Raw genomic sequence first — 18,893 nt, forward strand, 5'->3', positions numbered from 1 at the left:
CACATAAAGAAGTCTGGGGGAAATGGTGTGTATGTATTTGTACTTGTGTGAGGGAAAAGAGTTAAACCCACAACATTTCTTTGTGTGAAGGGGTAGATGATGTCTTGTGTTTAAAAGACTAAGTCTTGTGTTATAAGACTAAGTTGTCACTTTGACACAGCTTATCCCAGGGAATCCACTGGGCAATGGATTAATGGTTAACACTGGGATAGAGCAAACTCGTTTTTTAAGCAGCTGCATTTGGAACTTTCTACTGTATGTGGGAAGGTGTCAGTTACCCCAAATAATTGATACAATTTCTAAAGAGGTTATAGAGAGCCTAAAGAATAAACTCAAACATATTATTTGTCTTCATTCATCAAGGATATCTTCAAATCAAGCAAACTAAAAAAACTCAAGGAATTCTAACAAGTGTCTGAAATCTGACAAAGGGCACAACGCAAGATAAAACTTACTTTTGAGAATTTATGGCTGAATGCAACATCGAGTCAGAAAGAAGATTTGACGTTTGAACCCCTACACCTCCATTTACTCCCATAGGACTAGCACCTAGGTCAAAACAAAAAGCAAGACAGAGTATTTTAAATGCCAGCAACAATAAAAACAACAAAAACGGATGAAGAGAAAGGAAAAGCTATGAAAGTACTAGAAGAAAATATCACAGAAATTTTTATCCTTTTAAAGTAAGACCCAAAACAGAAGTCTTAAGGACATTTAGAAATTTGAGTAATTAGTAAAATAATCACCATAGACAAAGTCAAGAGACAGAAGACAAATCGGGGGAAAAAATGCTAGCATTGTATATAATAAACAATCATTTGCGATATAATTAGCAACACATATATAAAGGCTAATACACAAAGTACCTTTACAACCCAGTGAGAAAAAGATGAAGAATCCAAGAGGAAAGGAATAGGCAATTTACATAAAAAAGAAATACAACAGCTTTAAAAGTATGCAAGTATGTTCAACTGCATTTAAAGTAAAACTTAAAGTAATATATTTTTCATGTACGAAAATATGAAAACTTTTTTTTTTCTTTTGGCTGTGCGGCTTGAGGGATCTTAGTGGCTTATGGGATCTTAGTTACCCAACCAGGGATCGAAACTGTGCCCCCTGCAGTGGAAGCCTGGAGTCCTAACCACTGGACGGCCAGGGAATTCCTGTGAAAACTTTTTTATAGAGTCTGAGAATACCAAGTGTTGAGAAAGGTTTGGGAAAAGAAGCATTTTCAATAAAAATTCACAGATGTGTAAACTGACCCACTCTTGGGAGAGCTATCTGGTAACTGCTAAACAAATGAAAAAATGCGTGCATATATTCATTGACTTAGGATTTCCACTTGATATTGTCTTACAGTTATATATGTATGGACAGACATAAGAGTAATGATGTTAAAAGGAGCTAAAAAACTAGAACCAAAATTGTTTAGGGAACTGAATTAATATATGCAGGTGCTTTCATAAGCACAATCTATGTAAGGACATGTATGATGACCCCTAGGGAGGGGAATGAAAAACAGTGTTTGGGTTAAACATTTTTAATTGAATACTCCTTCAAATTGGCTTGAATAGCTCTATGTACACATATTAACTTTTTTGATTAATGATTTTAATGAATATTATTTCTTTAAAAACAAAAAAACAATATTTACACTAAACCAGATTTTCGTGTGGTTAAAAATTTTTCTGATATACAATTTTATTAATATACCCTCCAAGATATTAAAAAAAAGAAAAAACTTCCGTAAAATGAAAATAATTGACTAGATTTCTAGACAATGGCTAATAAAAATCCTGTTGCCTTCTTTCATCATGCTTCCCAAATGCTTAGGCAGAACTCTGCTTCTGACATCATCAAGGCAGGCTCTAAAATGTAGTTGCTGGTAGTGGTCTACTTGTCACTATGAACACTCCACGTGTGAATACTCATTTTTAGAAAAATTACGTACCCTTAACACAGATTTGTTTTACTGGTCGTAAGAATATGAAGGTAAAAGAAACAGTGATTACACTATGTATCAATTTGCTTATCTTACTGCCTTCTGATGGCACATGAAAACACAGCCAAACATTCCCTCTGAAGTATCCGGGTCCATTACTGCAAGTAATGGCTCCATAATAACTTGAGAAGGATACCCTTATATAGGTTCGCATTCAAGACCCTAAGAGTGAGCATTCACTTGAGAATACAAAAATGTAGGAAGAAAGACACTACTGGCACTGAGAGAATAAGTCAGAAAGAAAATGAACAAAAAAAGAATTCAAGGCACCTAATATTCAGTGAGTGTGTGTGTGTGTGTGTGTGTGTGTGTGTGTGTGTGTGTGTATTTTAAAGCCCTAGGGGGAATCCTAAGCCATAGGAGAATACGTATTTTTTCTAAGCCCTAACACAATCTTTACAGAATAAGTGAATTCAATAGAAACCAGAAGATTAAGAATGTGGTCAAATATGGTCATGGAAGGCTTACAGTAAAAAGCTCTAATATGGAGTTCTGGAGTGGATTCCCTCTTGCCCTCCCTGTTACAGAGTCTCTATAACCTGATACACGTAGTAGAGATCTTGCTATTTTGCCTATTTAGTCACTTACCTGCCCATCCAAACTAGAGATGTTTCAAAAGTAGGGATCATGCCCCCTTTAGTATGTTTTTTTCAGCACACAGCACATCTAAGTGAATGCTGTTTTTATTCAAATGCCCTTGTCACTCACAGGTACGTAAAATTTATAACTCTGAGAATGTCCCTGCATTACAGGACTTTGGTATAAAAGGAAAAATTACTTCAAAGGAGGCCTTTGACTATCTGGCTTGTGCCTGAAGAAAAGAAACCATGATGACATTTTATGTTTGTTTTACACCAGTTTTCAAGATGGGCTCTGACACAACAAAGAAATATCTGAGGTATTCTAAAAGTACTGGCTCACAATGATGATTATTATCAAAAAGGCACCGTTAACTCAATAACAAGAAATGGAAAAACCTGATTAATCTTAATCCTAAAACATTTTTTAAAAAGACACTGAGAAAGGGGAAAAAAGAAATCCAAGAAGCTAGTTAACTTTCAAATAATCTTGTGGGTATATATAAATGTACATGCAAATACACAGATGATACAAGAGAAGATGACAAGAACTAAACTGGTAATTATACACAGAAACTTGAAAAAGTAATGGGAAACAACCAATTACAAAAATGAAAATCTAGGCCAGGGGTAGACAGCTGCATTGGGTCAAGATCCTAAAGCTCAAGGAAGATGCACTCTACATAACTTTGAAAGAGAGAGGAAAAAAGCAATCATAAGTGGGGGGGGGGGGGGGAGGAGGGAGGGGGAGGGGAGGAGGGAGGGGGAGGGGAGGAGGGGGAGGGGGACGGAGGGGAGGGGGAGGGAGAGGGAGGGGAGGGGAGGGGAGGGGGAGGGAGAGAAGGAGATGGAAAAGGGGGGGAATGAAGTCCTCAGATCTCTCTTTTAATAAATATGAGCTTGAAAACAAGCCTGAAAAGGCAGGAATGCTCTTCATTCCGGTTTCTAGTCCAGTTTTTAAAACTCCTTTCTCAATAACTGTTTAGCATTGCTTGTTATGAAATAGTGTACATTTCCTTAAGTTAAAAATAAAAATCAGTAAGATTTACATTCTTACAAGAGTAGCGTGCCCAATTTTCTCATTTAGAATCAAACAGTTTGCAGAAACTAAAGCCTACTGCACTTACTAATAGAGGGATGAAAATGGGTTTCAAAGGAAAAAGCATGGTAGATTATTCCAAATTAGACAGTTGTCTAATTACAGAAGAACTTCATCATCAAGAACAATTTTAGAATAAGAGGCAAATAATTAAAAGTTATGGGCTTACCTGTGCTGGGCATTTAACAATTTATATAAAATTGCTTAGATGTTCAACTGCCTGACAGTAAAGGGATAGTCATAGGGCAAATCTCCTTTATTTTACCATACAATTAGAGAATAAAAACTACCCCCAAATCAGGATATTAAAACACTGCTCACACTTCCCCTTCCCTCTCAGTTTTACTATAGGAAGAGGTTAGGAAAACAAGTGTATTTGATAAACTATTTCAAAGGCAAACGACTACTGCTGCCAGATATGCAGAAATCTATATTAACAATAACCAAACATTTCAAATCAAAAGAATACTACCAAAAGAATACTTTGAGCCAAAACAGTTTCTTTTTGGCATTTAAAATATCAAAAAATTTGGAAACTTAAATGTCCACCTGTAACACACTGTTCTATGCGACAAAATACTATACAAGTATTAAAAAGGATACATTAGACATGGAAACGGAAAGATGTCCACATTGTGTAAAGAAATAAGTCTGTTATAACACATGGGACCCCACTTCTAGAAATATGAACTAATATATGTATAACAGGATTAAGAAGGATATAAACCAATAGCAGTTGCCTCTGGTATGTGGATTACAAGGGGATTTCTACACTATAATCTTTTAAAAGTTACTTCAAAAAATTAATCATGTAACAAAAAAAGTAAGAGAGGGAGACATGGAGAGAGAGAGAGACAATAAAAGAGATAGACACACACACAGAGACTAAAATGAACAAAGAAGTTAACCTTGCATATTACATGGTATTTACACACACAACTGGTATCACATCTGTCACTAGGAGGACACAGACTTACTCATGTTGCTCATGGGCCGCATCCCCTGGGGAGACTGTCCAGATTGCTGGTTCTGCTGGTTCTTTGCTTGCACCTGGGGCTGTGTTGGCATCTGATTTACTTGATAGGGTAGTCCAAGGGCTGCATAAGCCCTTTCTATAGAGCTGGGATCAATCTGACTAACAGTGCTTAGGCTGGGAGTAGACTGTTGACCCACCCCTAGAGAGCTAGTATTTCCAAGTCCAACTGGTGCTCCAGTCAGAATTGCTAGAGAAAACAAAAGAAACAGTATTACAACATTAAAGATGGTGAGAAAGAAAACACTAGGATGTCTGAGTGAATTTTAAACACAAAATTATTGTTACGTGATTATGAAATACACACATCTTGTTTCCCATTATTTCCTTGAAAAAATTTCTAGATGCAGAACTGATTGGTCAAAGGGGATCATTGGCATGAAAAGCTTTTGATCCAAAATACCCAAAAGCCTTCCCACAGGCTGTATCAATATTCCCATCAGAGTGTATGAAATGCCTCAGAGCCACACAAAAGCCAACACCAGGTAGCATCATTTCTATCAATGTGACAGGAGAGAAATGGTACTTTATTTCATTCCTTAATTTAACAGGGAACTTTTTGGTATTTCCTCCCTCTAGTGAACTATTTCCTAGTCCCAATTCTCTACTGGGCTATTTATGATTTCTTCATTAATTTATGGAATTTAATTACTTTTTAAAAACATGCTATATATACAGTTCCAAATTTATCTTTCAATCCTAAACGCTAAATGTTTTGTTTCTAAAGGAGGTGTGGTGGCTGCACTTTCTACTTTTGACTTGTCTTTCCTCTAAGAAAAGCTCATCACCCCAGGCTTCTAAAAATAATCTCAAACTTTCTTCTTTCTTTTTACATTAATTTCAAATTATCTAAATATTTATATCACAGGTATAAAAGAGTAACTTGCCCAATGTCAAAGCAATGATCTTTCTGGATCTTATTTTAGGTAATAAGTACTTCCATTCTAACCTTATTAATATGAAGTTAGTGGTAAGTGGAAATAATCTAGTGTGATAGCACTAGGCAGTCACAGGAACTTCACACAATCAAGAGGTACTCTACCATCTCACCAAGTTGTGCTGGTGAGTCTAAGAATACTTTTGATATAAAGCTTCAAAAGATTTAGTCACTTACACTGTTGATTTCTCTTATCTCCAGCATTTTTAAGGGGTAGACACACAGGACAATCATGCCTTGTACAATTCTTCCAGTGTGAAATGATTTGTCGAGAAGATGCACAGTGTGCCACTAAAAAGAAGAAAAATGATTATTTTTTCAAATGCAGGTTATATTTTTATATTACTGTTAGCTAACTTATCGATCACATAATGAGTGCTACAAATGCTATTAACTCATTGCATATTCATAACACCTCTATAGGGTAGTTATTAATCCTCCCACTTTATAGTTGAGAAAACAGGCAAAAACTGGTTAAGTAATGTGTACAAAGTCACAGAGCACCCAAAGTGGGATTCAAACTCAAGTGGTCTGGCTTCCAGAGCCTCTATTTTTCACCACAAAGCTGTGCAATCTACTTTACATTATAAAAACCTGGGGACTTCCCTGGTGGCGCAGTGGTTAAGAATCCGCCTGCCATACAGGGGTCATGGGTTCGATCCCTGGTCCGGGAAGATCCCACATGCTGCAGAGCAACAAAGCCCGTGCGCCACAACTACTGAAGCCCATGCGCCTAGAGCCTGTGCTCCGCAACAAGAGAAGCCACTGCAATGAGAAGCCTGCGTGCCACAACAAAGAGTAGCCCCCACCTACCACAACTAGAGAAAGCCCCCGTGCAGCAACAAAGACCCGAGACAGCCAAAAATAAATAAATTAAATAAATTAAAAAAAAAAACCTACAAAAACAGATTTCTCTTAAAAAAAAGAAATGGTACAAATTAACTTATTTACAAAACAGAAATAGAGTTACAGGTGTAAAAAACAAACTTATGGTTCCCACGAGGGAAAGGGAGGGGGGGATAAACTGGGAAATTGGGATCGACATATACACACTACTATATATAAAATAGATAACTAATAAGGACCTAGTGTATAGCACAGGGAACTCTACTCAATATTCTGTAATGACCTGTATGCGAAAAGAATCTAAAGAAGAGTGGATATATGTATATGTTTAACTGATTCACTTTGCTGTACAGCAGAAACTAACACAACATTGTAAATCAACTATACTCCAATAAAAAATTAAAAAAAAAACAACACACAGATTTCTAATGACTCTATAAACATACAAATTGTACTAAGTTGGGTAACATTCTTTTAGTATTGGCCTACATGATAGTTAGCAAACCCTCAATAATATTTAAAGCTATGCTGGGGCAAATAAAAGTCAGTATCACCCCAAAAGGGAAGAATCTAAAACTTCCTCTCCTACCACATCTCTAGATACTCATTCACAAAATGATTCTGAATTTTATCATAATTAAATACAGAGTAAGGCATTATCAGTAAGGAGTCTCAAAAGAGAAGAGAGAAAATGTGATCAGCTCTAACTGTAAAAAAAAATATTAATTGCTGAGCACAAAAACCTTTTGAGCCCACTCACCTTGGCAGGACTTGCCTGACTGGCAGTGTGTCATGTGGTTAAGGACGTTCTTCATTGTACGACAGTGGGGAAGGTTGCACTGCCTCACTTCCCCATTGGCCTGCTCTCGCCGCTGGCACTTGTGAGCGTGCAAAAGGAGAACAAGCTGCTGCTGGATGAGCTTGCGCTTCTCTGGATCAGCTGTGTGTGCTCCAGAACCCATCCCTTGGGCCACCGGAGTCACCAGGCCTGGCTGCTGGACCTGCGGGGTCTGCTGCTGGCCCTAAGGGATAAAACAATAAAGATGCATTTGATGTTAGGTGTCATAGTTTGCTACCTCCTTAATAAATACGGACTTGGAGATTTTCAATGAAAACCTTTAAGGACAGTCTACCATGTACCAGACCCAATTTTTTGACACAGGGGATTCTACGATAAATGATGACTTCTACCAACAAGAAGCTCAATTTAACAAGAAAACAAATTGCTATATTAGCAAGCAATATAATCAAAGTATGTATAACATACAGAGAGCAAAAGAAAGAGAAGGACAACTGTAAAACAACTATACTCCAATAAAAATTTTTTTAAAATGTGTATTTGTATTTGGTTGCTCTGAAGCAACTCTTCTGAAAACAGAAAGAGAAGGACATGGTAAACTCCAGTGCGAGGGGGGGAAAGGAAGGGATCTGTTGTGAAGAGCGTGTTCAAGTTAGGTTTTGAAGAATAGTGAAGAGCTTCTTGGGAGAGCTGGCAGGGGTCTTTCAGGTGGGTGAAAAATTAGTTTCTGTAAACCCTGGAAGAAATTTGGTTTTTCCTAATAAAAAAGTAAACATTTCTGGAGGCAGAAATGACATGTTTTGTTCATCTTTGTCTCCAGTACTTAGTGAAGTATCTGAAATATAGGCATTCAATGACTATGGGACACAAAGCAAAAAACCTAAAACATCTGAAAAGGAAATAAAATTCCTATAGGACAATTTTTTCCAAAGATGGACATGGACTACCTGACACATTTACAAATGGAGATAGTTTTACTTTAGAAAAATAGCAACGTTAGAAGCTTTGGAGATTTTACCATAACAAAAATCACTGTTAAAAACAATCTGTAACTTTGAAAGGGAAGTTACTTCTGTGTTATAGCAGATACAAATCAGTAGATGTGGTGATTGAGAGTTGGAATCCTTTTTCAGAGAGTCCTTCCCAAGAGGAAAAAGGTTCCACTTTTGTATCCTACAAAAAGAATTGCTCACAAGGAGAAGCTGCATATGGCAGGACCCCAAAACTTTCAGTGTAGCAGCCCCATTTGCTCCTATTTGGACAGCATCCTTACTGGTCAATACTGCAAGTAAAAAAACACCAGGTGAAATGGAAGGAAGGCACAAGCTTCCTCAATCACAGGGGCCATCCATTACATCCTAGTGTGTATAGTATAATAGAAGACATAAGAGGTTTAACACAATTCTGTTAAAGTGTCAGATGGAAGACAAATTTGTAAACAGATTACTACCCACCATGTTGGGCATTCCTCCACCAGGAGGAACTGCCTTTTTGTCCATTGCAAATGGAGATAAGCTATTTGGTAGTACAGACTTTGTCGGAATCTGTAGACCAAGGCCACTGGCTCCAATCTGCTGTCCAGAATTCTGAGTATATGGTGAACCGTAAGGATTAGGGTTGTTCATCATTCCCATCTAAGAACAAGAAACAGAAGAGAAATTAAATCTTATTCCCCACACTAATAGGAAATTACTATTTCCTTTCCTTTTCCACTTCCTAATTTACAAAGACAATTTTAAAAGAAACTCTCTGTATACATAAACAGACTATAATCTAGGGGCCTGAGGTACAGTAAATTTAGAGCTGTTTGCTGTAAATATGCGATAAACGTTTTAGAAAAATGTATAAGCGTCTTCATTTAGCTATATCTACTAAGCAGGCTCTGCCATTCATCTCCACTTTTAATGCACTAAATAACTTTCATTTAAGGTGCAAACTATAACTTAATAAATTCAATTCAACTCAATAAACCATCTAATCCTTAAATATATTAGAGAACTTGATATATCAAAATGCTTATTCCAGCATTTTGTTTATATAAAAGGTAGAAGATTGGTAGCCTGGGGGGATATGTACTTTTTTACTTAGGGACAGGATAGAACAGTGATTTTAAAACTTTTTCAATCTGAATCCTTTAGGTATAGCATGCAAACTTCAAAGTCTGCACCATTTCTTGCTGTCTTACACCTAGCTGCTTTATTAAATTGCCTTCTTGGCTCTTAAAGTAATCTGAGTGTATGTGCAATCCCTATGTACTTTAAAATGTAAGTTTTGGGAATTCCCTGGCAGTCCAGTGATTAGGACTCCACATTCCCAATGCAAGGGGGCACAGGTTCGATCCTTGGTCGTGGAACTAAGATCCCACATGCTGTGCAGTATGGCCAAAAAGAAAAAAAAGTAAGTTTTTTCCTGTGTTTATGTAAGTCCACGTGGAACCATCATACTGTATAATGATTAACTTGAACAGAGCATTAATTATTCAAAAACCAAATGTTTTACTGATAACAATGATGCAACTTACAATTCTATCCTTCCACATAAGACCCCACTGTAAGTCAATCATCACCTACTAGGCAAGCACTCAGAATGAAAACTAATGACACTACAGCTACTGTCCAATTAAAAGGAGTCATACTAGATTTCTATATCCTTCTCAGAGAGATCCAATTCTATCAAAGGGTCCTTCAAATTCTGCCTCTAGCCACCCAATCCCCATCATTCCCATGTATACATGCCCACTGTCACTTTCCTAATACAAAGCTCTTCATCACAGCTTTTGTAGACTGTGACTAACAGGTTTTCTTGCCTTCTGTCCTCACTTGGTTTCTACTCATAAAGGGGGAAAACCACGGTATACCAGACCTTTCATGATCTTCATGTGAACTGACTACTTCTCCATGGTATCCTATCTCCTATACCCATTAACTTGCAAACCTGAGAGCATCATGCTTCTTGAATCGCCAGCATTTGCTTAAGATTTTCCCTTTCCCTACAACTAGGCAGTTGAGTGGCACACCCTCCTTTCCTATTTTTTACTCCTGAATGCTGACCTGTAAAGGAAATAAAATATTAAATTCGCAAAGAGGCAGGAATGATGATAGGGAACGAGACTGAGGGAAGTGGCATAGTGTGGGTGAAAGCATAAAAAAATGAGGCAGCATGAATGGGAAGCATCCAGAGTAAAAAATTTATTCAGTCTCCAATAACTGGAATTTCCTACGTGAATCTGGCCAGAAAATCAAATACAAAAACAGGCTTAAATGCAAAGTTCAGGTTTCTTTTGGTAGTTTCCAATGTGGCTGGGAGTGCTGCTGCTACATATTGCTTTTTTTTTTGCGGTACGCGGGCCTCTCACTGTTGTGGCCTCTCCCGTTGCGGAGCACAGGCTCCGGACGCACAGGCTCAGCGGCCATGGCTCACGGGCCCAGCCGCTCCGCGGCATGTGGGATCTTCCTGGACTGGGGTACGAACCCGTGTCCCCTGCATCAGCAGGCGGACTGTCAACCACTGCGCCACCAGGGAAGCCCTACATATTGCTTTTAAAGTACTAATATTTATACTAATATAGTCCCAATAGTATGCTCACCTACACCTGGAGGAGTATTTTACTTGTATTTCTTATTAGCATGGAAATTCATGGTAGACATAAAATGAAAGCCATTTAAGAGTCCATAATTTATATAGATAAAATGCTGGGATTTGTAAGATGCCTTGATGTCTCCTGTTAATAAGCTAATACCTTCATCAAACACGTCCTAGTAGAATCTGGTCCTTCACACATTTGTTCACATGGATATTGCCTTGACTGCCTACACTAACCGAGTTTCAACCAATTCCTGACATTGCTTGTTCCCTCAGTCACAATGCATTACCTAGGAACTCCAAGTTCACTCTGTAGCAGACTACGGTCTCAAATATACAGATTGTACTAACTGCGGGTCAGCTGGCAGTAATTCACTCCTGACACTTCTGGTCACTCTGACCAACAAAGACTCTCTCAGGCTTTTTGTTTACCTATCTCCCTCAGAGTTCTGCTGTCAGTGTTAGAAAATGAAATGCAACCAACCCCCCCCACCGCTACCCTTTCTATTTACCCACCCCCCACTACTCCCCCGCGAAATGGAATAGGAAGGGAATATACTGTACTTAATTTCTGCTACACTGTAGTTAGTTATTTGATCTTGTTCCCTTCTCTATAGCTAATGGGATCCAGATGTCCAACTAGTTAACTACCACCTACCTGAACAGCAGCGATACAGATCTCCACCTAAACTGAAAAGGCAGAGGACCAGGAAGCCACAGTCCTAGGCAACTAAAACCAAAGGGCCTGCAGGGGACTATTTTATCTTTCTTTAAAAATAAATCTGACACTACAGGTTGTTTCTTAGTGTTCAATACATTAAAAGGGAACACAGGAACACATAAGACACACCATGGTACCAAACACTGACAAATAAAAAAGTAGTGCCCAATATACAACAAATATAACAGTTTAGGAACATTTAACATAGGGACAAAAATCCCTTAATAAGACTTGCAGGCATCAACAGTAGTGCACACCGATACTAAATGTGAAAATGTGACTCCGTGATTCACCAAATAATAACAAATTAAACAACATCCTGACATGTCCTCCAGCCTATCAGATTTGATAAATACATCTATATCCAAGTCATTCGCCAGGCACTATGTTAACCATGGCAGGGGCAGGGCAGCACGTACAATGATAAACAAGGAAGACTACAGGGATCTCTCAGAACAGAACTGACAACCAATCTTAAACGTTTTCTAGACTCAGTCCTATTACTCTTATACCACTGCCTTAGTTTAGGGGGGCGTCATCACCCCACAGGGACTATTTTTCAAATTGATACTGTACACCTAAAACCACACCCATCTAGATCGTAAATTTGGGAATAAGATCCTCCTCTTTAGAACCCATCAGGATATGGCATTAAGATCTGTCTTTTTCTCTCTCAACATGGATTATTCCTCCCTGCCTTATACTTAATACCCTCTTAACTGGCTCTTCCTACCTGCTTCACTCCTTGCCTATCCAAGAACACACAAGAAAGACAAAGATGCAACATATCAATCACTGCTCTTACTTTAAAATTTATAGGTTAAACACTCTTTAATATCACATGCCAAAGCGCATCACAAACTGATGTTAATTTTAAGAGAAGAGCTCCAAAAGTAACAATTTACATCAACTTTCAAATATAAAATATAGGTGGGATTTCCTTGTTTCATTTAAAACAAGGAAATATTTTAATAATTAAGTTTTTATATTTGAATTGCCCCTTTCCATGAAAATATAAGCTCCACAGGTACAGGGATTTTTGTCTGATTAATTTACTGCTATATATCCAGTCCCTGAAACAATGTTGATACAGAAATTTGTGATTTAGATTAGAAGTAGGACAGTGCCCCACTCTCAACCTAGGCCTTCTCCCAATGTGCCTTTCCTTCCTTTATTTTTCTTCACAGCACTTACCTGGAACACTATGAATTTATATCTTATGTGTACACTAGAAAGTAAGTTCCGGGCTTCCCTGGTGCAGCAGTGGTTAAGAATCTGCCTGCCAACGCAGGGGGCATGGGTTCGAGCCCTGGTCCGGGAAGATCCCACATGCCGCGGAGCAACTAAGCCCGTGCGCCACAACTACTGAGCCTGCACTCTATAGAGCCCACGAGCCACAACTACTGAAGCCCAGTGTGCCTAGAGTCCGTGCTCCGCAACAAGAGAAGCCACTGCAATGAGAAGCCCGCGCACTGCAACGAAGAGTAGCCCCCGCTTGCTGCAACTAGAGAAAGCCGGCACGTAGCAATGAAGACCCAACGCGGCCAAAAATAAATAAAATAAATTTATATATATATATATATATATAAAAAGAAAGTAAGTTCCATGAAGTGAGTTTATTCACTGCTCTATCTTCAGCATCTAAGCTAGGACTCGGGGCTTCCCTGGTGGCGCAGTGGTTGAGAGTCCGCCTGCCAATGCAGGGGACATGGGTTCGTGCCCCGGTCCGGGAACATCCCACATGCCACGGAGCGGTTGGGCCCGTGAGCCATGGCCACTGAGCCTGCACGTCTGGAGCCTGTGCTCCGCAACGGGAGAGGCCACAACAGTGAGAGGCCCGCGTACAGCAAAAAAAAAAAAAAAGCAAGCTAGGACTCAGTAAATATTTGTTCAATCAGTGAAACTTTCAATGTCTGTCATCCCTGCCCCCCCACCCCCCATATAAACATCAGGAGGGCAGGGACTCTTCACAGGCAGGTTCCTAGAAATCTAGAAGAGGTACCTAATAAATATTCTACCTTCTTGTTTCTGGTTCTCACTCCAAGTGTTCTAAGTAAACCACATCAAAACAGCAACATAAAAGTGCCAGAAAGGGAGAACCTATAGAGTAGATAGTGATGCCAAACAGAATTTTTTCCTAAGTCAAGATGTCAATATTCTTTATCCTGTAGCAAAAAAAAATATTTAAGGGCTTTCATTTATCTCCATGTGACCTCAGCGCCCCCACTCCCAATTCATCCGTATGTCTTCATTTCATCCTTGAACTCTCACCATCATTATTCTCAGGAATATAGAAGTCCCAATGCCTGCTCAAATTATTCCTCTTACAGAGCAAGCTTGCTCCTGACTCCTTGTGAAAATCTCTCCCATCTCTAATATCACCTTCCAAGCGAAGCCATCTCTTTCATTCAACAAGTATTTACTAACTACATGCCAGGCACTGGCAACCATAGTGTGATACCATTTTAAGAAAAAGGAATAAAATGTGTATGAAAAATATGGTGGAATAAACATCCAACATATGCTTATAACATCTTAATTATACATACAGAGTACACATTTAAAAGGTTTTTAAAAATATATTTAGCATTCTCTACTTAATAAGGCTAAGAAAGTAGGCTTTTTAAAAAAGAAAAGGCTTTCGGACTTCCCTGGCAGTCCAGTGGTTAGGACTCCGCGCTTCCACTGCAGGGGGCATGGGTTCGATCCCTGGTCAGGGAACAGAAGATGGAGCAAGAGAGCCAACACAACACTCAGGATAGGCCCAGGGATGGGGAAGGCCAAGAGAACAATTCACACCGCATGGCCCCTCTATGAAACACAAAACCTATTTTTCTCTAAACCTTTCAAATAACAGCCAAAATCAGGATAACTGGAAGACCTGGAATGTTGGTTGAGGCTTTATAGTAAACTAATGCATCTTAATTTCCATCAACCGTTAAGAAAAAAAAAATAACACATCTCTTAAAAAACAGGGACATCCCAAGCAATCTTCAGGTAGACAAATAAAGTCTACCTGAAGATAATATAATGCTGGTTATCTCAAAACTGTGTTGTTTTTTTTTAAGGAAGGCTATGAAGGCTAAAATGAGATGAATTAGAAATGAAATGAAAATATTCTAATACTTGTGCCACAGGGAACGGGAATTAGCTGGCAATCATTTGTAAAAAAAAAAAAAAAAGTATCACTTACATTTAATATAAGAGCTTCATAAAACTTGTGACAACACAGTAGATCCCTGGCATATAATATGTGGGAAATGATACATGATGTAAGAAGATTAAACATGAACAATAAAGAATAAATGAATAACTGACCTCAAGCCCTCCTCCTCCATCACTGGAGCACTGAAAAACATACTGACGGTACACAGAAACCAGAACTGCACTTACCTTAAGAGGCTGGGGCCCTCTCAATCCTGTTTGTCCTCCCATCTGGGGAGAGCCTTGCTGCAGTGGCTCAGTCATTAAGTTGCCAGCATTTCCCATGCCTGGGTTTGGGTACTGCATATTAGGTCGCCCCCGGCCTGCTCCAATTGAACCGTTCATGACTTGATTAGGCATCATCCCTTGTCCATTGCCTGCAGTCAACATTCCAGGATTCATGCCAGCATTCATCCCTGTGTTCATTCCCATGCCAGGCTGATTTACTGGACTGTTCATCATACCTGTTGCAGATGGTGTGGGACCCTGATTTGGTCCACTAGTGCCCATCCCCATGTTGGGGGAAGTCAAGCCTGCCTGTGCCATTGGGCTTTTGACCATGCTATTTATCAAACTTAATCCAGGACTGTTCTGTTGGGCCTGGCTGGCCATGCCTTGGCCTGGGCCACTAACCCCCATGTTGAGGTTAGGGGAACTACCAGAACGTAGCAATTCTGACAGTTGTTTATGTTTAGAGGCTGCATCTTGTACCATGCCAAGGCTCGTCTGAAGCTGACTAATATCACCACCATTGGTTAGTCCCAATTCTGTAGAGTTGATTAATTCATCTGGTAAGTCGTGCTCCAAGTCAAATAGAGAGCCAAAATCTAAAAACAAAGAGGAAAGATAAAGGTTAAAGTATGACAGAGTCAAAATTACAAAGTTCTCTATACTTTGTTCTTGATAAGCATTAAATATCATTTCTAAACCTCACTCCATGGAATACTATCTATTTTTATTAGTTTTTCATATTATACTAAAAAAAAGGTGTTTTATATATATATAAATATATATAAATTATTGTCATGCCAACAAGTTTGAACACTTATAGACTGTACCTAAAACAAGACCAGAGAAAAGGGGAATACATCTTACATGGGGGGAACACACACCCATTACATGAGTTGCCAAAAGTTTGTACTGACAGTCATGCAAAAGATACACAATTAAGTTGTGTACCAGACTTCCCTGGTGACACAGTGGTTAAGAATCCCCCTGCTGGGCTTCCCTGGTGGTCGAGAGTCCGCCTGCCGATGCAGGGGACACGGGTTCGTGCCCCCGTCCAGGAAGATCCCACATGCTGTGGAGGGGCTGGGCCCGTGAGCCATGGCCACTGAGCCTGCGCGTCTGGAGCCTGTGCTCCGCAACGGGAGAGGCCACAACAGTGAGGGGCCCGCGTACCGCAACAAAGAGTAGCCCCTGCTCGACGCAACCAGAGAAAGCCCACGCACAGCAACGAAGACCCAAAGCAATAAAAAATAGATTAAAAAAAAAAGGTGTATACTATTCCAGAATTCCTTAGAAGAGCTTAAAATAACTTATCTATACACAAAATAAATTCAGAACAAAAGATTTAAAATATAATAATAATAAAAAAAGACAACTGATAAAAAAGATCTCCCCTTTGTAAACCATTCAGTGTAAGCTCCAGGAAGACAGGAGCTGCTTACCACTTTACCAAATTCCCATCACACAGTGCCTGCTACAAAGCTGAATGAATTTGCTTTGACCTGACTTCAGACTACAGATTAGTTTTCCTTAACCAAAATCTAGCTGAACAGGATACAAAACCATGCCTCTAGATTCTTCAACAACTGACAAACCACTACCATTCCACCTCTGCCCCATCCCTGAGAAAGAGGATGCAAAAATTATGGATTAACCTAGGTTTCTCATCCTTGGCACTATTAAACATTCTAGGCTGGATAATTCTTTGGGGAGAGGGGGAGATTGCCCTATGCACTGTAAGATACTCAGCAAATCCCTGGTCTCTCCTCTTAATACCAGTAGTAGCTCTAACCCATTTGTGACATCAAAAATGTCTCCATATATCACCAAATGTTCCCTGGAGGTGCAAAATTGTCCCTTGGTTGACCTGTTGACAGTACTAACTCATTATACAGATTGAGGTGTTTTGAGTTTTAATTCTCCAAGTAGTTTTAACATTAAAAGGACACTTCTGGGTATTTAAAAATTAAATATATTTGTATCTACAGCTGATAATCCTATTAAAAATAACCCATCCATCAAAGACAAGATACCACTCTAATAATGATCGTGTTGGTCCAATTACCCTTGGTTCATAAGTGCAATTCTTCCTCTATGTGTCCTTCCTGTTCTTTTGCATTCTATCATGGCACTGAAATTAACATGTGTGTCTATATTTCTCTCCTCCTCTCCTGCCATCTCTTCCCCATCACCACCCCTCACCCCACCTATGCACCCAGACTGTAACTCCGGGAATAACATGTCTTACCACTTACATACCAACTCCTTGCCTAATGCCCAACAGAGATAAGCAACTGGTCATATTTTAGTTGAACTGAATTATACCCCAGGATCTCAGGACATGATTTAGAGTCCAGATTTTTACAGAATTATTCAATTCCTTTGGAAAAATCATGTGCCCCTCCATCATAAAAATAAAATGTCTTATGAATAGTTGTGGAATATGAATAAGGTTTCAAATAAAATTTACCTGACATCACTACTCAAAAGGCAACTGCTTAATATCAATATAATGATATATTTCCTTCATTATTTCCTATTTACATAATTCACAATACTGGAATCATATACACTTTTAAATAAATAAATAAATAAATAAAATTATTTATTTATTTATTTATTTTTGGCTGTGTTGGGTCTTCATTGCTGCTCACAGGCTTTCTCTAGTTGCGGCGAGTGGGGGCTGCTCTTAGTTGCGGTGCATGGGCTTCTCATTGCGGTGGCTTCTCATCACTGAGCACGGGCTCTAGGCGCGCGGGCTTCAGTAGTTGTGGTACGTGCCTCAGTAGTTGTGGTTCGCAGGCTTTAGAGCGCAGGCTCAATAGTTGTGGCACACAGGCTTAGTTGCTCCGCAGCATGTGGGATCTTCCCGGGCCAGGGCTCGAACCTGTGTCCCCTGCATTGGCAGGTGGATTCTTAACCACTGTGCCACCAGGGAAGTCCCCATATATACTTTTAAGCAATTTTGCATTCTACTTTCCCCCTGGAGTATACAAGGAAACATTCCATCATCAGCATATTTTTAGTGTTAAACATTTAGGAAAAAATAAAAATAATCTCTACCTATTTAGAAACTTAAAAAATACACATGGGGTATTCCCTGGCAGTCCATTGGTTAGGACTCTGTGCTTTCACTGCTGAGAGCCTGGGTTCAATCCCTGGTCAGGGAACTAAAATCCCACAAGCCATACAGCACAGCCAAGAAAAAAAAAATAATAATAAAATAAAATAAATCAAAAATACACAGGGACTTCCCTGGTGGCACAGTGGTTAAGACTCTGTGCTCCCAACACAGGGGGGGCCCGGGTCCAATCCCTGGTCAGGGAACTAGATCCTACATACATGCCACAACTAAGAGTTCACAAACAACAACTAAGGAGCCCACATGCCACAACCAAGGAGCCGGTGAGCTGCAACTATAGAAGCCCGCCTGCCACAACTAAGACCCAGTGCAACCAAATAAATAATATTTAAAAAATTAATCAAAAATCAAAAATCAAAATACACACATACGTAAGTGATAAAGGAGAAATCACAAACTGAGAAATAATAAAAATACTACATTTCAAAACTTAAAGGTTTATGTTAGAAAATAAAGCTTGAAATTAACAAGTATCCAAGTTATGTTAAAAAACAGTAAGAAGAAGATGATCAAATATAAAAGCAATTAAAAAAAATAGAAAAATGGAGATAGAACTGAGAGGTTATTAACAAGATCAGAATTTGGTTCCTTGAAAAGAGTAATAAAAGATAAACTTCTGGGAAAGTTAAGGAAAAAAGACAATAAAAAGAGAAAGTGGTCCTACTAATCAATTTCACACAAAAAAACTGAAGAAAGAAAAATGAATAAATTCCTCATAAAAT

At 39.0% G+C, this 18,893-nt stretch overlaps 1 protein-coding gene across 2 annotated transcripts in view; it reads right to left on the minus strand.

Moving 5' to 3' along the window:
* The window catches only part of EP300 (EP300 lysine acetyltransferase), a 69,021-nt gene that overhangs the window by 35,912 nt on the left and 14,216 nt on the right, over positions 1 to 18,893 (minus strand). For both annotated transcript variants that reach the window (XM_079937536.1, XM_079937535.1), the window contains exons 2-7: positions 14,991 to 15,628; positions 8,749 to 8,928; positions 7,256 to 7,517; positions 5,827 to 5,940; positions 4,657 to 4,902; positions 456 to 549 (exon numbers count right to left, since the gene is read on the minus strand). In XM_079937536.1, the coding sequence (XP_079793662.1) occupies positions 456 to 549; positions 4,657 to 4,902; positions 5,827 to 5,940; positions 7,256 to 7,517; positions 8,749 to 8,928; positions 14,991 to 15,628 (1,534 nt within the window). The remainder of the gene's footprint in view (positions 1 to 455; positions 550 to 4,656; positions 4,903 to 5,826; positions 5,941 to 7,255; positions 7,518 to 8,748; positions 8,929 to 14,990; positions 15,629 to 18,893) is intronic.

Source organism: Stenella coeruleoalba (assembly GCF_951394435.1).
Source record: "Stenella coeruleoalba genome assembly, chromosome: 11".
Classification (NCBI taxonomy): domain Eukaryota; kingdom Metazoa; phylum Chordata; class Mammalia; order Artiodactyla; family Delphinidae; genus Stenella; species Stenella coeruleoalba.